Source organism: Uloborus diversus, chromosome 5 (assembly GCF_026930045.1).
Source record: "Uloborus diversus isolate 005 chromosome 5, Udiv.v.3.1, whole genome shotgun sequence".
Lineage (NCBI taxonomy): Eukaryota > Metazoa > Arthropoda > Arachnida > Araneae > Uloboridae > Uloborus > Uloborus diversus.
The window spans coordinates 166,554,502-166,580,373 of NC_072735.1; the positions used below are offsets into that span (position 1 = coordinate 166,554,502).

Consider the following 25,872-nt stretch of genomic DNA (forward strand, 5'->3'; position numbering starts at 1 on the left):
CCATTTTTTTTTTTGGAAAGCAATGAAAACCACACCCACTTACGTGAAAAAGAACCAACTTCAAAGTCGGGGGAAGGGGCCATCCCCCTCCCCCGACCCTTCTAAAATGACAGATTTACCTTTCCTTTAATAAAACTGTTATTTGTTTTCACTTAATCACCCCAAAAAATCGAGTTCTTCTATGATTATGTCATATTTACATTGCGTATTACTGTCCTTCATTCAGAATAGAAAGAACATGAGAACGGGACTTACGCCCTTTCTACAAAAATTGTGGCCCCTAATTTTTTTTTTTTTTTTTTTTTTTTTTTTTTTTTGGTAGAAGGATTCATTTTCCTTCGACACTAGTCAATTTCTCTGCATACAAATATGGTAATACCACAGCTAACTTAATTTTGCAAAAAATGGGACCTGTGCCCTTTCTGAAATAATCGATTCACTTATATCAGCATCATATTTTGAAGTCTGTCTTAATGCTGATTTAACGTTTACGGTAAAACTAGTGTTGGGTTACCTTGCAGACTGTTTTATTTTTTAATTTTTAATTCAGACGTTGACTGCTGAAAACATTCTGCAACCGGTAAACTGGTAAATATTATTTTTTAACTTTAAGATCTCAACGAAGCTTAAACATTTTAAAAGTTTCAGTGATAGTTATCTACTACCATGAATAAACGAGCTAGTACAGCAATTTCTGCGATTAATGTATCAACTACAGTTGCACCAATGTTCACTTAAAAAATCCCAGTGTATATTAGTCTGAAAGTAATAATTAGGTATGGGAAGGACAACATGTGTACGTGTGTAACATGGAGATGGAGATTAGCTAGAGCAGGGGTTCTCAAGCTTATCCGACTTGCGGAAACCTTTAAAGAATTATACTTTTTTCATGTCACACTTGTTTATTTCTATTTTATATACATATAAGATCAAAATTCCCTCTGTGATTTGGATGCCCTTACTGAAACAAATATAATACCACTACAACAACAACGCTGACTATATTGGAGAATTAAGTTGTTGTTTTGTTCCTAAAATGTTCAATATATGGACCTTTCGTGCTGCTACGGATATCAAATCTGAAGTATAATTCTTCCTCCACTCGCTGTAGCATGTCACAATCAATATTAGAAAATGTAGTTGTGATCTTTTGGCGTAAATCTTCCAAACGACATGGCCCATGGGGCACGAACTCACTATCTTTGATGTAACAGCGTTGAAAAAATGGCTTGAAGTTAGGATCGGAGAACACGGTGGCTACAGAAAAAAGTGTTTGTCACCATACATCAAAATCTCGTCAAATCCAATGATTAGGAACCTCGTTTTAGAGGAAATGAGGGATGCTCCATCTTTTTGGAAAATGATCAACCATTGTGGTGACGCGAGTGAAACAAGAATTAGACATTAGACTTAGCTTTTGAATCACTTAAGGTTCATGTACCTAGCATTTGGGACATAAAAATTGGTAGTTTCTTTCTCCAATAAAATCAACGTTGTTGCAATATTGGTAATGTTTTTTTAAAAAGCCTTCCAAGTGGGAATTGCCACACAATCCGCACACTTCGTGGCACAGGGTTCATACTCTATTTGGATGAAAAAATTCCATGACTTCAATGACAATTTTCGTGACCTTGTTACACGAAAAGAATTGCACTATTTAATCTCAAACTTACTAATTTTTGAAAATGAGCATTAATAAAACGTCTACATGAATGCCACAGCCTCATTGAAGCACTTACTCATGATGGAAAAAATATAAGTGTACACTTAAAAAACTAAACTATTCTTATTTGTCTTCATCGTATAAATTTAAGTAACGTAAAAATGCAGTGAAACGAATATGATGATGCTTAAATATGTAACATTTTTTTATTTTTATAAACAGGCAAAATGATATTGAATGGGAAAAAGGTTGAATGAGTGAGTCATCACTAAGTTTCAATAAATTTGATTCAAAAGTTGCCTTTTAGTGTCCAACAGAGCATTTAATCATCCACGTAACTTGACAATATTTTGCTTCTTTAAAGTAAAGCCGCTTAGTATATTAGTTCTCTAAATTTCTAAACCAGATCTTTTTTAATTCATTATTGAATGGTTTTTTTTCAATCTTTAAAAGTATACTTGTTTTGTTGACTTATTTGCACATCTTCAAGTGTATATAAATTAATAGGTTCAGAAATTCCAGAACATGTTAGATTCCTGACATTGAGCGTAGCAGTGGGTCGCTTGGATTAGTTTTGCTGGTCGTATGTTGGCACTACTCTTTTAGAGTATTAGAATTTCTCTTTTTTTTTTTTTTTTTGTATTCTATCACCTGACTAAAAATTTTTATTTTCTAAAATCTTCAATAAATTAAGATAAACTCTGATAAATTTAATAATAAAAATCTTACGAGTGATGAAATCGAACTCGGATGCAATTGAATTGCTTTTTTTGAGTGGGCGTGGCAAAACCATGAACGTGCAAGTTCGCTACTACAGAATATGAAACATAAGAAGTGTTGAAAATAACAGTTTATTCAAAATCAGTGATGTCCAAGCAGAAAAATCACATCGCAAAAAAAGGCAAGCGGCTGCGACAGAAGTGGATGCAATGAGATTTCAAAATTCAGACTTGATTTTTGGATTGTTCAATTTTCCACTTTTAATTGCTTTTATGTGCTATAGTGTTAAACCACTCAAGATTTCTAATGCTCTTTTAGTTACTGTTACTTTCTCTTTGTCCAAGACATTTTTCCATGACTTGAAATAAATTTCCATGACTTTCAATGAAAATTTCAATTTTTCATGACTTTTCCAGGTCTGAAATTCGCTTACTTTTTTTCCATGACTTTCCAGGATTTCCATTACCCGTACGAACCCTGGTGGCACCCCTCGCCAATGCTTACGGCACCCTAGGGTGTCGTGGCAGAAGGTAGAGGAAGAAAGAATAAAAAACGAAGCTGAAATTCAAATTTTATTTTATATTTACACAAGAATAATACAGTACACATCTTAAGCACATATAAAGCAGAAAAATCTAAAACCAAACAGAGAATACTTTGCTCAAAAATATAGTTTTGATAAACTTCGTGTCAAAAATAGTTTGATTCAAAAAACTTTCAAAAAACATTTACATTTGTGAGAATAAATATAAACTCCAGTTAATAAACAATGCAACAAAAAAAAACATAATTTTAAATAGCAACAACTGTTTTTAAAATTTTAAAAATTCAACAAAACAATTTCAGAAAAACAAAAATGTGTTTTCAAAAACGAAACAATCAAACATAAAGGGAAAGAAAGTAATTGTGTAAAAAAAAATGATATGTATACGAGTATACTGATATAAATAAATTAAAAATGTAATTATATCCAGTACTAAAATGGAGCGATGCTTTTAACATTAAACAAAAATGAAGAAAATATACTCCAATGTAAGTACAGCGCAGGCCAAAGAAGGAAAAAATAATTTTTTGAGGTGCTTTCATCAAATTATTTTCCTTACTCATCAGCTTTTTTGATAATAAGAGCGTACAACCCCCCCCCCCCCAAAAAAAAGGCTATGTATTCCTTTCATATATGCTATTTAGGGGATCAGGGGGTTAATTCTTTCTTCCTCCCCTGGATTTTAGAAACATTATATAATAATGTATTTTGCACAATAGTTTTGCTGGTTTTTTTTTTTTTTCGTAGAAAATGTATTGAATTCCCTTCTCTGGAAAACTTTGAAATGATGGGCTTGGTTTTTTTAATCAACTCAAATTTTGAACTTTGGCTGAATATGCAGCCTTATAAAAATTGATTTCAATGTTCTTTAAAGCTACTTGGAAACATAATAAAATTGTAAAAACAAGGATATTTCAATTTTCTTTAAATTTTACATTTTTAAAGATTTTTCAGAAAAAAAATCTTGACTGCAGTATAGCAAAGGATTCATTTTTTTCCATTACGATTTTTTTTTAAATTTAAAAATTGATATTTCCATATTATTTTACTAGCAATCCCACAGTCTTTATTTATTTATTTATTTATTTTTCATTTATAAATTACCCAAGAGAAAGGTTGATACAGTTGATCAGAAAATCATTTCCTCAAGGAACATCTTCATTTGTATTATGTCAACAAATTATTTGTAAGAATCTTCTTGTTAATCATTTATGAAAAAAAGAAAGATTTTTTAAATTTTTGGTTTCTTGAGCACAAATTTATAATTTAAATTATCACATTAAAATTATAATTGAAGTGGGGTAAAACAAATGATATCACTGAAATTATAGCAATGCCTTTAGTGGTATTATTTAAATTAGTTTTAAAAGAGTGTTAAAATAAAACAGGTAGACAATTAAATTTCATACAACAATGGATGCCTGTATTTGCTTTTGGATAGCCCATTAAAATTAAATATCCTTTTGTTCTACCTAGTGCTGATTAAAAACTATTTTCATAGAAATGGCAAAACCGCTGTAGAGTAAGTACAACAGCAGATTTGAAAAATGCGACAGCTATCTCAGGTTGCAAATAAATAAATTAATTAATTAATATGGATTTAAAAAATAAATTTTAAAAAAGTAAAAAAAACTTCCTGCACATTTGTACCTCTCGGCATTGGATTTGGTCAATAGTAAAACAACTGTCTGTTTAAATTGCATGCACAATGAGGTCTCAAATAATGAGATACTTGAAATTATTTCGCATTATCTAACAATAATTAAAATTAAAGAAAATCTTAGGTACATTTTCTCTCTTCAGTTTTTTTTTTTTTTTTTAGTGTTCTAAAAAACAGGAGACTTTTTTTTTTTTTTTGATTTCACGGAAAGTGAACTCTTGAAAGAAAACATACATAGTTTTAGTTATTTGACTACTCCTGTGCTGTCAGTGACAATATGTTAAAATGGCATCAGTCAGCAACTCAAATACCTTAATAAAATATAACAAAAAAAAAAAAAGCTCATATCCTGTGAAAAGTTTATTATTAATCTGACATCATTTCAAAACCAAATTATGCTATAAAAATGAAGGCCAAAAAAGTAAATGATGTCTTTTTAATAAATCTTGATTCAATCGGCTAAATTTCTTGTTTACACAAGGAAAAATAATGCATAAAAAACGATAATACTACTACCAACACTATAATGCAAGTTGTTTCCATTATTTATACAAATCACAGAATAACTAGCGATCATAATATCAACTTCTGATTCACTTAAAATATGTTACTGTTAACAAAATAGCTTGTCCTTTGAACTGACTAGATGAAAAGAATAAATTAATAACAATAACAAACACCTAATAAGTTTTACAAAATAACAAAACAATAATGAATAAATAAATAAATAAACATGCAAGGAAATAATGAAAAAGATTTAAATGCAAGCAGGGTTGGCCGGATTGGACCCAATTGGGTTTTTTTTGAAAAAACCCATTATTTAGCCCACTTTTGGGTTTTTTAAAATTTTCTGAGAAGTTTATGAAGAAATTAATTAATTTAAATACTTTCACAATTTAAACTTCTTTTTTATTTGTTCTTCACCACAAACAATGGACATAAAAAATGAATTTTGAACTTTAATAGTATTTCTTAACTCTTAACGGCATTAAAAAAAATACTTCAAAGATTTTAAATAAATATATTTAACTTTTTTTTTAACTGGTCAATTAATAACTCAAATTATCTTGTTTAAGTCCTGTCACGTCTGATTTTCTCGATATTTGTAGATTGTACAGAGGAAACTACTCTAGCTAAAAGGCTTTCATGTGAACTATTTTGTGCAAACCAACACGTCACAAATCTCGAATAAACAAGGTATATTTTTTAGAAATTAGCAGGTTTTACAAACGGTCGGACAGAAACTGGAATAGGATGTACAGTATTTTCATTATCTTACGAAAAAGTTTAATATTACTCCGTACACAGAAATAGAAAAACAGGAAACATAAAAATCAAAGAAATGTCTTGATTAAGCTGGAATTCAGTAAAAAGGGATTTAAACTACTTGAGGTTCTACAGTAGTTTTGCATAACAAAACGAAATACAATAAAGTAAAATGCAAAAAAAAAAAAAAAAATGTAGTAATTAAAAACGAACAATAGATTTTATCACTCGAGAAGTAACTTTGCCTTAACTGTTGGCAATCATGGAAACTAAAAAATCTGAAACTTCCCCATTCTTGAGTTTTGTCGTCTTATATACTTTTCTTCAGAAAACACTGAATTTCCCAGCTTTTTTTACACCAAGACAATTTTTGTGCTTTGTTCATATACTTACGCTACAATATGCTACAAGTATCCCACATTTTTACTAAAAAAAGACAAAAAACCCTACATTTCTTTTAAAAAACCCAGCTTTACTTGGTTTTTTTGGGGGTTTTATTTAAAAAAACCCAAAAACCCTGGATCTGTGGGCTTTAAAAAAAAAAAAAAAACGGGTTTTTGCCAACCTTGAATGCAAGTATATTGCTCGAAAAAATGCAAAATATCACAAACTTATGTCTCACCTTACAATGAAAGATAAAAACTTATATAATAAATTAATAAAAATGCCTAACCCTTTTGCAAAGCCATTTCCAGCTCAAAGCGTGGTATTCATTGCATTGTACTGAATGACATTACTTTTCAGTGCACGGGTACAATTTTGATACAAATATTGCACAGATTTCAAATTTAATTTGCATGTTCAAATTTAAAATATGGAAATCAACTGTGTAAAATGCTTGCTGCAACTTTTATCAGAATTAAAGTGCTAAATAATAATAAAAAAAGTTTTTAGTCTGCACAATTTCGCTCGCTCTATGTAACAGGAATAAAGAACAAGTCCTAATGAACATATAAAACACTTTGCATTATTTCTTACAAATGTATCTGGTTACAAGAACACACAGTAAATTTTTGCATAAAACATTTATGTTCCCATTTGTAACATTTACAATGTAGGTACTTAAACTACCACCTAGCTTAAATGTAACATACTTATATAAAAGAAAATTTGAAGCACAAAAAAATTAAGAAAAAAGAAGAAAGTGGGGGACAAATAAGTGAAGGGGGGGTTACCCCTTAAGTTTACTTTTTTAGAAAACTGGGCCAAGTTATTGGGTTTTAACTTAGTTATTAATTAAATGACATTCTCCAAAAATTTTGATGGGTAGCCACAGTTGACTGTAGTCGTTGATTCATACAGGGCTCGATTAAGATATCGAGAGGCCCTAGGCCAACTACTTTTTTTGTGGCCCCCTGTATTCAAACTTTATAACTTTAGCTGTTGGCTGAAACAATTTTAGTCATAGACTAAAGTAATTTCAGCCATTTGGGGGCAGCTAAATGTTGGGGTCTTAGTCTAGGTCCTATTCAGTAATCAGGCCCAGGATTCATAGAAAAATCATAAATTTTATGAAATAACATTAGAAAAATGTGAAACACATCGTTATTAAATCAATTCTTTTTTATTTAAACACTTTATTTGATCAAAATTATCATTTTTTGTTTCCCATGCATTTATTAAGTCAATTCTTCTTTATTTAAACATTTCATTTGATCAACACTATCATTTTTTTGGATCAATTGCTGATTTTTACAGTGCGGAAGCAGTTGCCTCCCTCCCCCCACAAGCAAGCCACCTATGGTCAGAGGAAAAAAAACCAGTGCTCTTTAAAAATCAACCAGCTTTACAGTAGCAATGCATAAATAGTAAATAAGTGTATGGCCTTTAAATGCATTTCTAAATTCAACATACATTAAAAAAGTAAGATAAAATTAAGTTATATCCTAGCCATTTTCAAACATCACTTCCACACAAATAAATAAATAATTTCTCAAATGATTAAATTAAACAATGACTAGAATGTTTGTAAATACTGAACTAAATCTTTGACATACAAATTCAATAAACACAGTGTAACCATAAAACATAAGTGCAAACTTATTGAGATTCTTAAGCCATTTAGTACTAAAATAACAATAATAATAAAATGAGGACATGAATTTTTACATTTCACTGACATCAATGCATAGAAGTACGTTCAAAACACATGACAAAACATGACAGATCAAAAGCATAATGAAATACCAACAAAATTAAATTTTTCAACAGCACAAAATTTTAAAAACAACAGAAAAAAACTAGAAACATCAACGTGGCATTTATCAAAAAAAAAAGAAAAAAAGAATCGCTTAACAATGTAAAAGTTTTTGCAAATAAAATGAACAACAGATAAAACTCTAACAAACAAATACAACTTATTAAGTAATGGAAAAGCGTAGTCGAAGAAAACTAGAAGCAATTAAACGCAAAATTTTAAAAATCAACAAATTGTCGATCGGTTTGATTTTAAAACTTTAAACAATTCAGTTTTCAAACTTAAATACTAAGTCTGCACAAGAATTTTATTCATAAGACATTACAAATACATGAGGTATTTTACCAGTAGAAAAACATAAATTTGCATTTCAAATTTTTGCTTAAAAAGTACAAATCTTAAGGATCAGTTTTACGCTTAAAGAACTATTTTGCAACTCATACAAAATATCAAAACAGGTATCTAAACTATTTCATTTTTGATTGATTATTTACTACTATTATCTTAAACATTTCTTATTAATCTAATAAATGCTTCTTCATAAGAATATAGCATGAAAATTTGGCAATGTTTCTTTGAATACTTCTTTTTATTACTAAATTTTGTTCATACTACTGCATCTCTTAAAATAAGCTAAATTTTAAATTGCTTCAATTACTCTTGTATACAATTTCACACCATTCAACACCCAGTTTTCACATGTTTCAAAATAAGTCATTGCTGTTTTATATCAAGTCAAAAGTGTTTTTAATTCAAAACAACATGCAATGTATTTAATAATTTTATATGTGTTGTTATTAAACGCTTCAGAAAACTTTTAGAAAGTCAGCAATGCTAGACGTTGGAAATGCATAGTAAAAAAGGTGACAAAAATCCTGTTTTTGTTACAAAACTTCATTTCAAAGGGCTTTAAAAAATAAAAGCCTTGAAGTTCAAAAACAGTTGTTTATTTAATATTAACATTATCATCTCATTTTGGTATTCTAAAAAATATTTGACATGGAGATAAACATTCAGTTTGGTATAACACAAAATATTTACCAACACTTTTTTTCTAGTACTAAAATTCAAAAATAAAGTCGACAACAGGTCTGTAGTCATAAGAGTAGCAGAAGGCATACAGAATATATAACATACATATTTATTAAAATAAATATAATTTTAGCAATCCCTATCCCCTTCCCTCTGAATAAAAATGAAATAACAAATTCCGTAATAATATATTTTAAGCAGCAAATTATATTTCTTAAGTCATTGAGTACAGGTGTTCTCATGAAAAGCAAGCAGGGATCATTTTAATTGCCATAGTCCAGTGGTTCCCAAAACAGATACCACAACAAGAAATGAGTTGTACTGCAAGGTGTTTATGATATTCTAAACTTTTTGTTGCTAAGCAAACAAAAAAAAGGAGGGAAAATGATTTGTTACAATTAATACTTTCATGAATTTTAAATATAATTAGCAAATAATAATTACTGAAAAAAAAAACACTTATAGCTCTGATTTTCTTTTCAAAATCGTACAAATATATAAAAATTTTGCAACACTCCCTTTGTTTTATTATGCTTGTCAAGAGACAACACAAAAAAGGGCTATGCATTCTAAGCACAATATAACTAAGGTCATAAAAATAACGATTAAAAATATATGTGCATTTACAAAAAAAAAAATTATTTCATATCCTAGGATGACACTATCGATAAAACAAAAGAAAATTGGGATGACTGGGCTGTCGGTTAGCTCTGACTGATGGGTAGTAACTTATTGCTTAATACCCAAGCTTTGCCTTCAACTTACTGAGTTGAACCGCAACATGTCTGCAGACTCTCGCTGCTGAGCTACCAGATTGTTGGCACTATCAGTTTCAAATGGATGACACTGCATCCAGCTTGGTTACTCCCTATTTCTGACTGATGAGTCCGTAACAAGGATGAAACTGCAGTCTCTAAATGACTGTAGTATATTCCATGTTATAAAAACTTACGTAACAATTTATTTTTACAATAAAAAGGTGAAAGAAATATTTAAATTTTGGAGCAATAAGAATCCAAAGTTACAGTTTGAATTTCAGATAAAAAATTTTTTGCTCCTTACTTGTTCATTGACTAAAAATCGAAGAAAGGCTTTTCCATAAGTAATACAATGTTTCACTAATTCAATACTTGAATTGTCTTAAATTTAAAAAAAAAAACGTTTACCATTGACTTTTTGAGAGAGGAAAAGCATGATTTTCCCCAACAAGCAAAATAATGAGAAAAAAAATCTGAATAAAAATTAAAACATATGGCTAGGACGCCGTAAAAAAATCTAGTTCTTCTAACTATGTTGGTAAAGTTTGGGAACCATTGCTCTAGTCAATTCCGAGTAAAAATAATTATTAAAACCTTCAAAACACGTTAAAACACGCTGCTATTTACGCCAGTAAAATTCAATGGCAAAGTGATGTTCCAGAGAAAATCTGGAGTCGAGTATGTACCATTGATTGGCACGAACGTTGAGTTGTCGAACATGGGGATGTCCTCTGGAATGTAGGGCTCTGCACACGGATGCAAAAGAGGTGCTCCCAAGAAGTAGTTTATAAGATAAGCTACACCAGATCCAGTCGTCAAACCCATGCTGTAAGAGAGAGTCATGATGTTGCCTGGAAAAAAGAAACAGATCTCATTACTTTTTGATTCTAAAATTAGTTTAGCAGAGTTGACTATATCCAAGGCTGTGATGAAAATTAGGAATTGAAGTTTAAGACAAGTAATTCCAGGGTTGTAATTTTGGTCGAAAAAACCTGTTTTGGCCATGCCACTGGCAAAAACTGGTTTAAACCAGCCAAAACTGGATTTAACCACTATAGAGCTGACAAAAACTGCATTGTATAAAAGTACACTAACATGTGCACACATACATTGTGTATGTATAATGTTGCACATTTTAATGAATAATTAAAAGAAATAGAATGTGTATATTAATCATATTTGAAATAATTTTCAAAACTGATTTATTGATTTCAATGCAACTTTTCTTCAAAAAACTTGTAACATGTATTCAATGTAGTATTAAAAATAAGTAATATACTTTGATTAAATTTAAAATTCCTTTTGTGAGCATAAAACTATGAAACAATTATACATTGTACTACACTGTTTTAGGGCTCGACCGATGGCATTTTTTGGCCAATGGGCCGATGCCGATTGTTGGCCGATTGTTCAAAGATGGCCTATAGCCGATGGCCGATTGTTTTCCTCCAAATGGCCGATTGCCGATGGTCGACGGCCGATGGCCAAAAAAAAAAATCAAACAGAAATAAATTGATCAAATTGTCAGGGATTTAAAGGATCATTGACCCATTTCACTTTACTTCCTTTCTACGAATAAAGAATTGTCATTAAAAAAAATCAGATTTTGACCTAAATTTTTATTTAACGATCACCCAATTTAAACTTCACAAGTTTTTCGGCACATCTGTACATGCATATGTACCTAAGAACATGTAGATGACCGAAATATCCATTTTGAAGGCCTCCTCAGTTAATTATCGCAAATTCTCTAGTGATGTCTTCATGCGCGTAAACTTACGTCACTCAAAAACGTTATGAAATAGTAAGTTGAAAACTCATACGTACGTAGTATGATCTAAAAGTTTGAGGACAAGTTGTATAAAACCTTACCCTGAATAGTTCACATTACCGAAGCACATCTATCTACAAAATAGTCACTTTGAACGACTATGCGCTTCTGCCAACGTTCGTATAGCTTTTAGAAGCACTCCTGGAAGACATTTTTCGCAATCTCCTGTAAGGCCTCTTGCGATGCTGCTTTAACTTCATCGTCGGGAAGAAGGCGACTTTAATGTTGAGGATGCACGGTTCGACTGATCAATAATCTGATATGACAAACAAATAACATAACGTTTCGTCGGACTTAGCTCCGTGTGACTTTTACCTGTTCCCAGCAAAAAAAAAAACATTTGCATGAACACTGCTTTCTTCCGTCAGGAGAAGATAAAGCTGCATCACAGAAGGTAGCAAAAAAGGGCTTCCAGGAATGTTTCCAAAAGTTATATGAACACTGGCAGAAGTACACAGTTAAGTACAAAAATGCTTATGATAAATGTTTTACATCTTCCGTGATAGAGAAATAGGGCCCCAAAATGTATTTCAATGGGCCCCAACTTGTAACTCCGCCGAAGCGATACAGAAAAGACTGCATTACTGTGGTTTATATTACAAATATCGAAAAATTAAAAATTACCGTCGGCTCAGCGGGAATCTAACAAAATGACACAAAACCCGGTTTTGCCATCTCATATTTGTTTCCATGGTCGGAATATATCCCCAAATAATCGTCAGTCTGAGACGCTATATTAGTTTTGTATTGAAATAAGTAATTAATAGCCACAAAAAATGAGTAACACAACAGGCTTTTCAGAACACCCGATCAAAAACAAAAAAGGAAGTGCACACGCACACCCCACATGCGAAAACTTATCTCTACATAGTATAAAATGAAGTCTCCAAAAAGCGTCTGTGTGTTTGAACTCGCAAAACTCGAGAACTACCCGACCGATTTCGCTGAAATTTTCACATTTTGTTCCTTTAAGTCCTGAGAAGGTTTGCAGACCAGTTCGGAAACAATTCGATGAATAGTTCTTTTTTTATTCCAATTAAGGTTAATTTTCACATAAATTCCCGAATATGGGGGTGAAACATTACTCGCAAATAGTAATATTATATATCGTTAGAAAGGGAAGAATTTTCCGCATTCTACGCAATTTGTTCCAATGCTCTAACCTAATATTGCGGCGGGAGTTTTTTACGGTTTTAGCTCGAATTTTTTTAGGCTTAGCTGAAATTTAGGCACTACTTTCTTCATTAAATCCATCAATAAAAAGTGAAGGAATTGTCCCACAGTTTTCTTTTTGACAGCATTGGAAAGAGCTGTTTTTTTTTACTCCAGATCTAACTCGACCTAAGGTCGAAAGTTTAACCCTCTATCTCCATTAGAAAAAAAGTTACAAGCGAATTAAATTAAGTTCAAAAATCTGTTCTCTATTCAAGTTTTTAACCATTTTATTTTGCGTTTCCACGGTAACGCCTTTTGAATTCATTGTTTATTTCCATCTTTCTCATTTTCAATTCTTAAACTTATTTTATTTTGTGTTTCCATGGTTACGCCTTTTAAATCCATCTTTCTCATTTTATTTTAGTTTCTTAAAAGTATTTTAGTATCTGTCGTCATTGTTTGGCGAGAAAATTTTGCATGGTGGTTTTTTTTCTTTCATTTAATCCTGGTTACTGAAGACACTTCACTTGACGCAATGGTTTTTTTCAAGGTAGACCGGGCAAAGCCGGGCAACGCCGCTAGTCCTTCTACAAATTACCATTTTGGAGTTATGACCTATGAGAGATACATACGTACATCCAGCAGCAAGAAACAATGCAAAAATTAACTTGTTTGGTACCTGAATGCAGTATTAAAAACTCTTTCAGGGTTGACTAAAATAGAAATTCATACTGAAATTTAGTAATTAATTTTATATGAAAACAACCTTTACTTAGCATTAAAAGGTAAAACATCAAAGGTCCTTTTTTTTCCAAAAACATCGGCCAATTTCATCGGCTTTTCGATGTTTTTAAGGCCGATGGGCCGATGTTTCCTGCAATTTAGCATCGGCCGCCGATGCCGATGGCTAGATTGTTGAACCATCGGCGCCGATACATCGGTCGAGTCCTACACTGTTTAAAACATATTTTTGAAAAAAAAAACACATATTTCTTTTATGGTGTGATTAAACTTTTGGAATATGCCATCATTTATTACTTGCGTATGTAAAATTAACTGTTTACTTAAATAATGAAAAGTGACTGATTATGGGATTGATGTTTTATATTTCTGTGAAATATTTACATCCATGTCTAATAGCCAAAACTAGACAAAACTTATTTTTATCCAAGTCGGTTTTAACTAGTTTTATCCATGGTTAAAACTACCACTGGCCAAAACTTACAACCTTGCCTAATTCAGAGCAGGAATTCAACTCAGTTATGCAATGCTTGTATTATTTAAAATGCAGTCAACTCTTGATAACACGAAGTTATCGCTAGTTTGAGTTATGAGAAGTTCCCACAATCATTTCGAGAGTTTGAGACCCAGGGAAAACTTTGAGATAAAGAAATATCAACCTCAAGTTATTGAGAGTTGACTGTAATTGTATAAAAGTATGGATAGTGGGTCTTTACTAAGCTGGTTAGGCTCTGGCAAAAAGACTTCCCATCCCTTGAGACTAAAACTTTTCCATTTGTTAAAATAGGGAAAATGAGTTGCTGATAATGATAGTTGGCATTGTGCCAATATAAGAATTTCTTATTTTGCAACAAAAGCAAAATTGAGCTCAGCAAAAATCTTATTACCAGAGCCTGACTACAGTTCTTTTACGTGTCATTAGGTAGTGCTGTTTGCAGGTCTCTTGGAAGAGTTTGTAAACTGTTGATATTTTTCAGACTTTCATTTAAAAACACAAATTTTGCACATTATCATATTGATAGACAAATAATTTTTGCTTTCATAGGAAGGGATAAAACTAAACGAGAGACATTTGAGATGGGAACATGTTTTCCTTAAAGAAAGTGATGATTAATTTAAAATGTCACAGTGAATGTTGTTATGCGACTAGTAAATATTGAGCTTTTTAGCTGCGCAATGTAACAATTAGTTGTCTTCTAAAACTATTTCAATTCAACTAACAAGAGAGAAAAATGTACCATTATTATAACATTTTTGTCTTTTTTTTTCTTTTAACGGCGGTATTAAATAAAATTTATAATTTGTGCACATACTGCTCTTACTTAGATGATAATTATAAGTTGAAATTCATGAAAATTCTATCTACATTTCTTCCCTCTTATTTATCTATGTGACATATATTGACAAAAAATATGGTGAACTTAACATTTTTAAGGTTATAAAGTCCCCATTAGGTGGCTGAGCCACATATTTCGATATGAAGATGCGTTCCCCACAAAAAGAGTCACCTTCCCTAATATTGAAAGAAAACGCTGAAGAGGGAGACCCCCCAGTCAGATGGCTGGATGGGGTAGAGAAGGACTTAAAAGTAGTAGGAGTGAACCGATGGAGGACTATTGCTGGGTATACTGCCGTGTACAGGTAAAAGGCAGTAATTGCAAATTTTTCATTTTTTTGCATTTTTGTCATCTATTGCACGTTATCTTTATTGTACAAGCTTGCTTGTTTGGTTTCCGCTGAAAAAAAAGGCACGAAAAAGACGTCTAATTCCAACATTTCCCTATTATTAGTATTGAATCCAAAACGCATTTCTTCAAATATCTCGAAAACTCGTTTCAGCAGATACTGCCGTTTACCTGCACACGGCAGTATAGTGTTAGGTGGGAAAGACTTGGAGAGATGGTCTTGGCCAGCAACAGGCTGTAGTACAAGCGAAGAAGACATATATTGACATGAATGGGAAATGGGGAAATAAATTAAAAAGAACATACGAGGCAGTGAGAAGTAAAGGGATTAAGTGGACATTTCCAAGTTTTGTGTAAAACGCTTTTATAGTTCCAGTCCTAAGAAGGCTTTCATTGAAAAGTTTTTATAAATTGTGAGGTATAGCAGTACCTACCAGGAGTACTATCTCTTGACCGAAAACAGAGGAAAGGTTCACCTACTATTAGTACTGGTTACCTCCAATGGCACTTATATCCCTTTGCTTCTCACTGCCTCATCAAAAGACAAAAAAAAAGAATTAATTTGAATTTTGACATTTTGAATTCAAATTATGTTTTTCGCAATCACGAGTGTGTGTATGTAAGTGTGTGTGTTTGTGTCTGGGGGTATGTGTGTTTGTGTCTGGGGGTATGTGTGTTTGTGTGTAGGGGTATGTGTATGTGTGTGTAGGCATGTGTGTTTGTGTCTGTGTGCAGGCATGAGTGTGCGGGTAGTTGTGTGTATGAATGTGTGTGGGGGTATGTGTATGTGTGTGTAGGCATATGTGTTTGTGTATGTGTGCAGGCATGAATGTGTGGGTAGTTGTGTGTTGTTGTGTAGGAGTCTGTATGTATGCGTGTGTGCATGTGTGTTTGTGTGCATGCGCGTGTGTGTAGTTGTGTATGTATGCGCGTGTGTGTAGGACCTGGATGCAACCTGGAGACGGTTTTCGCTATAGGAGCAGCATTGTGAGGAGCCAGTCGACGGTGATGGTGCGAAGGGTGGGGGTGGGAAAATAAAATGATAGCACGCCAAAAACAGTCAAGTGAAAGCAATAAGCAATCGTGATTGCTCAAAAAAAAAAGGAAATAATGACAAAACCAAACCTGTAAGTTCCTTCTGCTCATCAGAAACTACAGAAGGTGCAAGAATCATGGGCACTGAGCCAGCAATGCCGTTGCTGATTCCGAGGAGTAAAGAGAAAAGCATAGCCCAACCTTCCCCGGGAAGGAGAGGAGATCCACGTGGAGCAACACAACTGGCAAGGAGGGGGACCAATACCACCCGGCTGGCCGATAACCAGAGAAGTTGTCTCCTGGTCCAGTTGTGAGAAACAGAGGCAAGAACCTAGAAATAAACAAACAGTGGTTAGCATTATAGATGTACACATACAATCAACTCTTTCAACTTCACTAATGTTAAATCTTCAATTGTATCAAATCTACACAAGATTTATTGTAAACAATTGAATTTACTGTTAGAGGTTACGTACGAGTTAATATGGAAATAACATTAATGAATTTTAAGAGTTCTGGATCCACATTTACCTTTTTTTTTTGTGCAATTGTAATTTAAATTCGTCATAATTATCTTTTATGTTTTTTTTTTCTTTGTATGCAGCAGATTTCACACTTTGATGCTTTTTTAATCTGATTTCAAAAGTTTATTTCACCATTTACATTTCGTCTGATCATTATGTATAGCCAATTCTACAACATATTAATCCTAGCGAAGCGTCGTCAGAATAAACAACTATCCTTATTCAACAATTATTAACTATTTGGTAACATAATAATTAATTTTCAAGTTTTTACAAAATTTAAGTTAATTAAAAAATTTTTTGATCCTTTCAAAACCGTTGTGAAGGAACCCATAATATCTTACATAAATTGATTCAAAGGCATCATTAAAGGATTGTCTGCAGGTGGTGAAGAAAGCATTAAGGTAAGTTTTCTTAGAGCTTGACCAATTATTCCAATAGTTACTTTTACTAATTCAAAAACTTAAAACTTATTTTAGACTAAGATTTTATGAAATTCTTAGTCCACTGAAATGCTTAATTTTTAACTTCAAAAACAATGCAAATGTCATTTAATTGGTTTCAAATCATCTTTCCTTTTGTCGAGTCCCCAAACCCCAAGGTGAGTTCTCCCTAACATGTTTTTTCCACTAAAACACTGGATTGCACATTAAAAGCCTATTATCATAAGCGTTAAAAATTTCCTCTGAACTTTTGTAACATAATATACCAGATATAATAAGAGATGTATGTTTTTTTTAATTTAACTTTTTCAAACACGAAAGCAGGCTAAAAATATAATCAGCACTGCACAGTTTAAGAAATGCAGAAAAGAAGTAATATCAAAAGTCAATTAATTCTATAATGAGTTATAGAAAATATATGTTTGACTGCACACAACAAAACTGATATTTTTGTGTTTTTCAGATGCATGATTTGTCTCAGTTTGAAGTATATCTGCGCAAATTTCATTTTTTTCTGAAACAATAGTTTTATAACATCAAAACATCATGGTGTTACGGGAAAATATGATTAATAAATTAGAAAACAAACCTTGTTTCAATAAAATAAAGTTAAATTTTGACACTGGTAGCAGTAATAGTTATAATTGCAAAAAATCCCTATCTAATATATTGAAGCTTTTTTGCATAACATACAAAACTTTTCATATTTTATAGATTTTTAATCAAATTGAAAAAGTATAAACTTCAAAATAGTGGGGAAAATAAATGAAAACACTACAGGGAGATATTGGACAATAAAAGTGTTTTGATGCCAATCAGGAGCAAAGCTTCAAAATTTGACTAAAATTATGCATTTTTGAACTCTTTGAACTTTAAGTTTAATTAAGGTTAAATTTTTTCTTAGGTTTCCAAAGAAAGATTCATTCTCTTTGAATTTGAATATTTGTTTTCAAAAGAAAAAGTTATCTTCGTATGGGTGTACAACTGCACAAACATGTTAGTGAAGTTAACATGTTAGTGACTGAAAAATTAACTCAGAAAAACGTTCAAGAGAAAAACTTACCTTGCCTATAAAGTCAAACAAGTTGAATATTGCCATCAAAATTACTGGCATCCAAGAACCAAGAAAACAGCTAATGATTTCGCTTTCAATGCCAGGGAAAAGGCATAAAGTCACAAAATAGGCCAATCCTATGCTCAGCATATAGGGCCATATCAGACGAGACACTTCCCATCGATTTATGATGCCTCCTACAGAAAGACGATTTGATTAAAAATTCATAGAAATGTAAGAATCAAAATAATTTATGCTGTAAAAAGATTTTTATACACATAACAACAAATTGAATATTGGCATATAGGGAAAACAGTTTAAATGTAACATAAATGACTGAATGTGCATAAAGAAGCCACAGTTCCCCTCCCCCCCTTCCCTAATACAAAGATACAAAGATGTTTAAATTTTTGAATGCAAAAAAAAAAAAAAAAAACTTTTCTGCAACAAACACTCAAACTTAAATTGTTCAATTTTTAAGGAATACTCTTTTTCTTATCAACCCTCCAACCAAAAAAAAAAAAAAAAAACTCGAACTATTTAAGTCAAACTTTTAAAGAAAAATTAGGAATGTTTTTCTGCTTCATTTTGAAATTGAGCATTTATATATATAAAATTAAAAAAAAAAAAAAAAACAGAAAAAGGAATGTAGTAAACACGCTTAGGATCACAAATGTGATTTTCATACTGCATATGATAAAGTTTCATTTTACGATCTCAATTTTTTTAATGGTCATTCATGGTTTAGCAATTGCAGTTTTTGTTAAGCGTTGCTTTTTGTTTTGAATTAACCTCAATAAAATTTCAGATTTTAATTTTTTGTAGCCTCATTACATTCATCTTTTAAAAATGAGTTCTAATTTTCAACTGCTATCAGCTAACTTTCTAGAAAATTTGCAACTCTAGAATTTGCATTCCCCACTTTTCACATAGCTGTAAGGCTTTTGATGTAATTAAAATTAATTAATGATCACACAATATAAAATTGAGTCAAAAAGCATCATGACTTCTTTCTTAAGTGTTTAATTAAAGGGGTTAGACAAGGTTAAAAAAAATATCCTGGTATTTGAGCCATGAAAAATGTATGGAACGTTTGCCCTTGTTTAAGTTGACCTCACAACTTGAACCTAGTTTGACTTGTTACCTAGCTCGACTAGTTTGAGTTGAACCTAGTTACAATGTACATACAGTAGTCAAGATCTATCAAACTTCCCCTATTTTTCATATTTTAGATCAATGATTACTTTTAACAACAACTGTATCTCAACAGTCAACACAAGCAGGGCCCGACTAAAGTTTTTGAAGACACTGGGCATTAAGTTTATATTGTGCCCCCTCCCCTCTTACCCTGAGCTTCTTCTATGTGGAGAAGCAGTAAAATAACTTGATACTTGTGTATTAACATATCTGTACTAAATTTGGTGGTCTCTTATACTACAAAAAATAGAAACGACATAGTATTACGATAATTAAACATGATAATATTACATGTCGTCCTACTTTGCTGGTTAGAAAAAGCCATTAATTTAAAAAGCCAAAATCATCTATGGTATAACTTTAAAAAGTGTTGTAAATATAGAACGAACTTGGAGTGGTTTTGGGATTTCAGATTAAATACTTACAGAGATTTTTTTTCTACATTAAATATTTACATCTTGCTATAGTATGATATGGAATGAGTTCAAAATCAAAATTTTACCTACAAATTTGGTGCCCCCCCAAATGTTGGTGTCCTGGGCCTGTGTCCATGCCTTAATCTGGCCCGGAACACAAGCAACACACACACTGTTATACAGCTTGGGGATTTTGTTTTTTCCAAGGAGGACATTTTATTTCATTTGACCAGAATTAAAGCAACTAATTCTCTGGGTCTGATAGTATTTATCTAAACATTTTAGTTGAATATGCAGAGGAATTGCTGGCAATAAAACCTGAATTTAATAAAACCTGTGAAGCATACTTTTTATACCACTCCACCACTGGATATGTTTGGTGTAGGCAGTCCCTCTCATTTTCACAACCACTTCTTGTACCCTGTATTTTGTCCCTGAGGCGGGTGGAAGACCAAAGTTGACAGATTCACACGATGTTTTCCAGGCATCGTCGTCACTGCCATCATTCAAAACCTGGTCCAGTTTCTCGTTCGACTGCACGAGAGAGTCGGTTCGAGGAGAAGATGGAGGCGAACGGAGTGACAAAACTCCATATTTCCCACATTTGGTCTCAGAAGGATCTAACATGTCTACCTGAAAAGTAAAATTTTTTATATTTAATAGCAAAATTTTTTTGTTATGTTGAAGCATGCTTTTATACATTCTCCAGCAGTTAGGATAGCTCTACATGGAATGTGCTGTGCACGCATAAAATTTCATATTGATTATAAAGTAGAAAATATAACATGCAAAAAATAAATAAATTAACTGTTTAAGAAGTTGAAAAGTTATGCCACTTATCAGTGACACACACAAAACTCTCTCAAGGGGGGGGGGGGAGGGGTCTAGGATCGAAGATCCACTATTCTCATATCATACTCCAACAGGCATCTAAGCATTCTTTTGATTTTATCAATTTTTCATATACATAAAAAAAATCAACATTTTTAAAAAAGATAGTTTTTCCTTTTTTCCTGCACCAAGCAAAACTTATTTTAAGATCTCCTTTCATTTTTTAAAGTAATATAAATATAAACTGACCTTTTTTTGACCTAACAAAGATCTACCTACTATGACAGTCATCTTGTAATGTTAAAAAAATAGATTTGCACAAATATTTTTTGTCAACTACAGCATTGAGTTTATTCTTACAGAAAACAATGATTTTCCATAGCAAAGCCACACAAAACAACAAAAGAATACATAGCAACTATAGATATAAATGCAATATAACTTACCAGACCAACATCCTCAGTTGGTTCTAAAATAATGTGTTTCTGAAGATCATCGGACTCTGATGCATTAGAGCAGAGATTCACATAAAAATTAATGAATTCTGTGCGCTGCAGAATGAAGTGTATCACGAAGCACAGTACAACAATCCCAATAGAAATACAGAAGAATAGAATGGTGTTTACTTTTTCATCTTTTAAAAGAGCTTTTGTTAATATTCTATTAGTAGATATCAGCAATCCAGCAGCACCTGCAAGAAAAATGCAATAAAATAAATGTCAACTTTTATTATTCATAGTTTGTTGATAGTTATCAGAATACATCAAAAACATTTTGATCAACATAACAAGTTGTATAAAGTGACTCTAGTTGCTCAATGGCAAAACCAATGCTATAGTCATAAAAGTAGCAGAAGGTATACTGGACATGAATAAAAAATAAGAATGCATATCGTTGCCTCAGAACAACGGTAAGATATCTTAGTGCTATTTCTATTTCTGGTGCACTGAGGTGACAATATGCAAGATACCAGCCCAGTTTTCACTTCCAGAGACTGCAGTTTCTCAATCTTGTTAGAACTCATCAGTTTGGGGTAGTGAATAACCGAGCTGAAGGTAGATGCCATCATTGTAGATTGGTAGATTGTCTCATTGAAGCTGAGAGTGTCAAAAAACTGGTAGATAAAGTAAATTTATCTCATCAGTTAGTGTCCGCAACATAGTGCGGTTTGACCCGTAAATTGAAGGCAAAGCTTGGGTATTTTGCAGCAAGTTGCCGCACTAAACCAGGACTTACGCAGAACTACAATTTTTGAGTACATGCCTTTAATTTACAAGTCGCACCACACCATGCTGTGGACACTCGCTGGTGAGATAAATTTACTTTATCTATACCAGTTTGTTAGCATTCTAGCTTCAATGAGATGACATCTGCCTCCAGCTTGGTTATTCACTATTCCAGACTGATGTGCTCTAACAAGAATGAAAGTTCAGTCTTGGGATGTGATAACCAGAATGAATGGTATCTTGCACGTACTACTGCTTTAGCCCTGGCTTAGGGGCCGAAACTTACTGTTAAAAAGGAATATATGCCAAAACTTTAGCGAGAAGATAATGAGTAACTTGAGACTAAATTGTAGATTCATGGGTAAATTTTTTTATTCTTCTGAAAATATATCTTATAGCAAAGTGAGATGTTTATTCTTTTATAACTTATGATAAACTTATAATACGTGAAAAATAAATGATGATAATAAAATTATGAAAATAGATGTTTATGTCTATCAGACATTGTTGGGAGATTTTTTTTGTGTGTGTGAATGTTGCTACATTTTTTTTCATCATTCAATTAAAATATACACCCAAACCTATTTTTATGTGTTCTTTTTATGCTAGTTTTTTGTGCGGTACATTAAAATTTCAATCAGATTGGGATTCAAGTGACGAAATTATTTTTAAAATGAGTGCCAGGCAGTATCTTCAAGTGACAACATAGGCACCCCGATGGGAAGTCACTGTGACCTCCCAAAATTTCCTCATTTGGGAAATTTTGTCCGACTACTCAGCAAAAATTATCCCCACTTGGTTTATTTTGATTTCGTTTAAAGATTACTTTGTAAGTTTTTGGGTTACTTTCTATGTGAGACTTTTTTACGAAGTCCCTAACCACCGCATATTTTTTTTTAAAACTGTTTTACAAAAATAACTGTTTAAAGCTACTTGTGAAGTTTCGAACAATTTTTTTTGTTCAATTTTTTTTATTCAGTCCTTATTCACCACATAAAAACAGATTTGGGTGTAATTAATAAAATGTATTAAAAAGAAAAGCGTATAAGCAATTTTTCAAAGGAGACCAGAAGGTATACTATGCATACCATGGCCCAGTGCAATACTAATGGTCAATGTACCCAAGCAGCACTTTTAGTAACCATAGTCTAAGCATCACACAATCTGTTCTTAAGAATACTCAGATTTCAGGCCTACTGTCACAAAGATCATTAGAAGATGGTATAAACAATTCAAAAACACTGGTTGTCTGTTTACAAGAAAGTCACCTGGTCGTCCCCATATGTCAGATGAAAATAACTATTGCATAGACATATGCCGTACATCAAAAAGTGGGCATATTGAGAACCTTTAATTTTCTTTTTCAAACAAATGGACTGGAAAAAATTATCGTTAATTCGAGAAGCATAAACATTCAAAGCAGTCAAATCCGGACCAGTGAAATGCATCATCAAATTGAGGAAACCGTTAAGTCAGGTATTGTTAAATCAAAGTTATACTGTATTTTTAAGAGGAAATTTTTAAACAGAATAATATGTGAAGGTTATTATGTTATAAATGATTCTAATATTTTTAAAGTCACTTCACTATTTTTATGATACAAAATATATTTAATCAACATTAAAGTTTTACATAATTAAGTATTTTATAGCACACAACATCCAGACAGATTCAATGTTACTTAAAAAAGAAAAGAATAATCATACTTTCCCCAGTCATTACAGCTTGAGTATAGCGTGAAGGGAGCATACTTGTATAGCCATAGAAGCTGGATTGCTGAACTGAAAAGAAATTTTAAAATTATGTCAAAATAATATACAAATACTGAAGCTCATATTAGAGTTCTTTTTTTTTTCAATTTGAGCTATATATAAATGAAAATTAATAGTCAAAGGTTTTGATAAAAAATTAATATTTTAAAGTTTAGGTTTTGTATAACCGTGCTAATTGTAATGTTTCAGCTCAGTGTGGCTGTACAATACTAGAAAAAGGATTGTAATTTGAATTAAATAGGAATGTGCATATCACGGGTCACATTGATGTGCTATAATTCATCCGCAGGTAGATGAATTTAACTTTAAAGGTACCATGTAGCACACCCCTCCTGGTATATGTTTAGCTCAAAAGGGAAAGTTGTTCAGTTTACTCACCATAGTTTTAAAAAGGGTACTTATCTATTATTCCACCTACTATTTTGTCAAAATCAAAACTTCGCCAAATTCACAATAGACCGCCAACGATGGAGTCCTCACACTTGCTCTACTCATTTTTTAAAACTTTCTAAGAGGTTTTATCCTTAATTTTCATTTGGCAATAGTTTTGGTTTTGATGAAAGTGTGGTCAATGGAATCAAGGCACCCATATGCAAAATTTTAAGGGGGGGAGGGGTCAGATATTTCCCCCCATAGAAACCGATTTCAGTACAGTTTAGAGTTATTAAAATTTGACATTTTTAATAATGTATTCATTAATTGCTGGAGAAGAAATGTTTTTACAGTTTTGCAAAGAAAAAAGTACTAAAAGCAAGGAAGTTCTAATTGCAAAGAGGGGGGGGGGGGCTTGAGCCCCCATTTGCCCCCCCCCCCCCCATTATGGGCGAGGGAGAATGGAATGATTGCAAGTGCCAAAAAAAGAAATTATCTTACTGAAAAGTTTTGAGAAAAGGGCTACAAGATTAGAAAATTGACTTTCATTTTTAGATTATGGTTACAGACATATATGGTGAATTATTTTGACTAGAACAACAGAGAATTAAAGGTAATGATTCCAAAAAATGGTAACAACCACAAAGGATTTCACTTAATAAGCCAGTAATACAAAACTAAGAATTTTTTCCTAATAAGACAATGAAAACAAAAAGTATCAAAACTACAATTTAAAATACTTAAAGTTGAAAATTCTTACCAGTACATCCAAAGGCTACTACAGCAACAGCAAGCAAATTGACATAATAACCAAGAGCCAAATCAAAAACTTCAAAACATATTTCAAAAACTGCCACAAATAATAGAGTCGAAAATGCTATTATGTAGCCAAAAATGATCCTAACGTTCAAGGACAACGTCTCAACTAAAATATTATTAATAATAACAGCAACAAAAGCAACAAGTATGTAAATCAAGCTCATATCAAACACGATCGTTGTTGCAGGGTAACGAGACTGAAAATAATCAACCGCTATGATGAAGCTGTTGTATGGCAAAAGAAACCCAACACCTGCCAACAGAAGAGCCAAGTATATGCAATGACAAGGATCACTTGGCGGTCGAGAATGCAGACCAGCTCTTTTCAGAACCAATCGGTCAGCTTTAGATCCGCGCCCCAACTGAATGTAGCCTCTACTAATGTTTTCATCCATTTTGCTTATAAAGTTTGTTAATGATGTATCATTTCAAATAACTAACTAACAATTGTAGCACACATCATTAAATTACTATGACAGGAATTTGAAAAGTCCTTAAACATGCGTTAATATTATAAGCTATGAGTTTACATGGCTGCACATTATCCTCCAATTATTGAAAATTTCAACATATTACATTCATCGGATGAGATTGCAGTTTAGTGAAACATAGAAGCCATAGGATTTCTTGTTCTTTAAATGTACAGAGTGAAAACATCTCAAAATTGTCAAATGACAAGTAAACAATCAATATTTTAGAAATTTCACAGTTACCGTTAATAACGTTGGTGGAGCGCTCTCGTTCTTGTTTAGGGACTTTTGAAAGCTTGAAACAAAATTTAAACACTTGGTGAGATGAAAAAAAACAAATTTTAATCAGAAAAATTTATTTTTTCATAGTTTATTTCCTCCCATTTCTCACATTTTCTTCATACTTTGTACAAGAAATCAATACATTTAAGTTTTTGTTTTTTGCTTTAAAAAACTATGCA

General features: G+C 32.1%; 2 protein-coding genes across 2 annotated transcripts in view; both read right to left on the reverse strand.

The window, feature by feature from the left end:
* The window catches only part of LOC129222660 (uncharacterized), a 516,294-nt gene that overhangs the window by 324,180 nt on the left and 166,242 nt on the right, over positions 1-25,872 (reverse strand). The window lies entirely within an intron of this gene.
* On the reverse strand, positions 1,013-25,336 carry LOC129223257 (equilibrative nucleoside transporter 4-like). Its single transcript, XM_054857823.1, has 8 exons — positions 24,883-25,336; positions 23,685-23,759; positions 21,199-21,443; positions 20,269-20,554; positions 18,318-18,505; positions 16,378-16,618; positions 10,527-10,691; positions 1,013-1,257 (listed from the first exon to the last, which is right to left on the reverse strand). Exons 1-8 carry the CDS (start codon positions 25,334-25,336, stop codon positions 1,013-1,015), a joined length of 1,899 nt encoding a protein of 632 aa, XP_054713798.1.

What these genes read in the sequence shown, in the direction of transcription:
- LOC129223257 (XM_054857823.1), bottom strand. Translation starts at nt 25,336, where the DNA reads ATGGATGAAAACATTAGTAGAGGCTACATTCAGTTGGGGCGCGGATCT. An exon ending in AGTAGCCTTTGGATGTACTG is followed by an intron (nt 23,760 to 24,882) that starts GTAAGAATTTTC and finishes ATTTCTTTTCAG; the next exon opens with TTCAGCAATCCAGCTTCTAT. An exon ending in TGAGCAGAAGGAACTTACAG is followed by an intron (nt 10,692 to 16,377) that starts GTTTGGTTTTGT and finishes TCTTTTTTCCAG; the next exon opens with GCAACATCATGACTCTCTCT.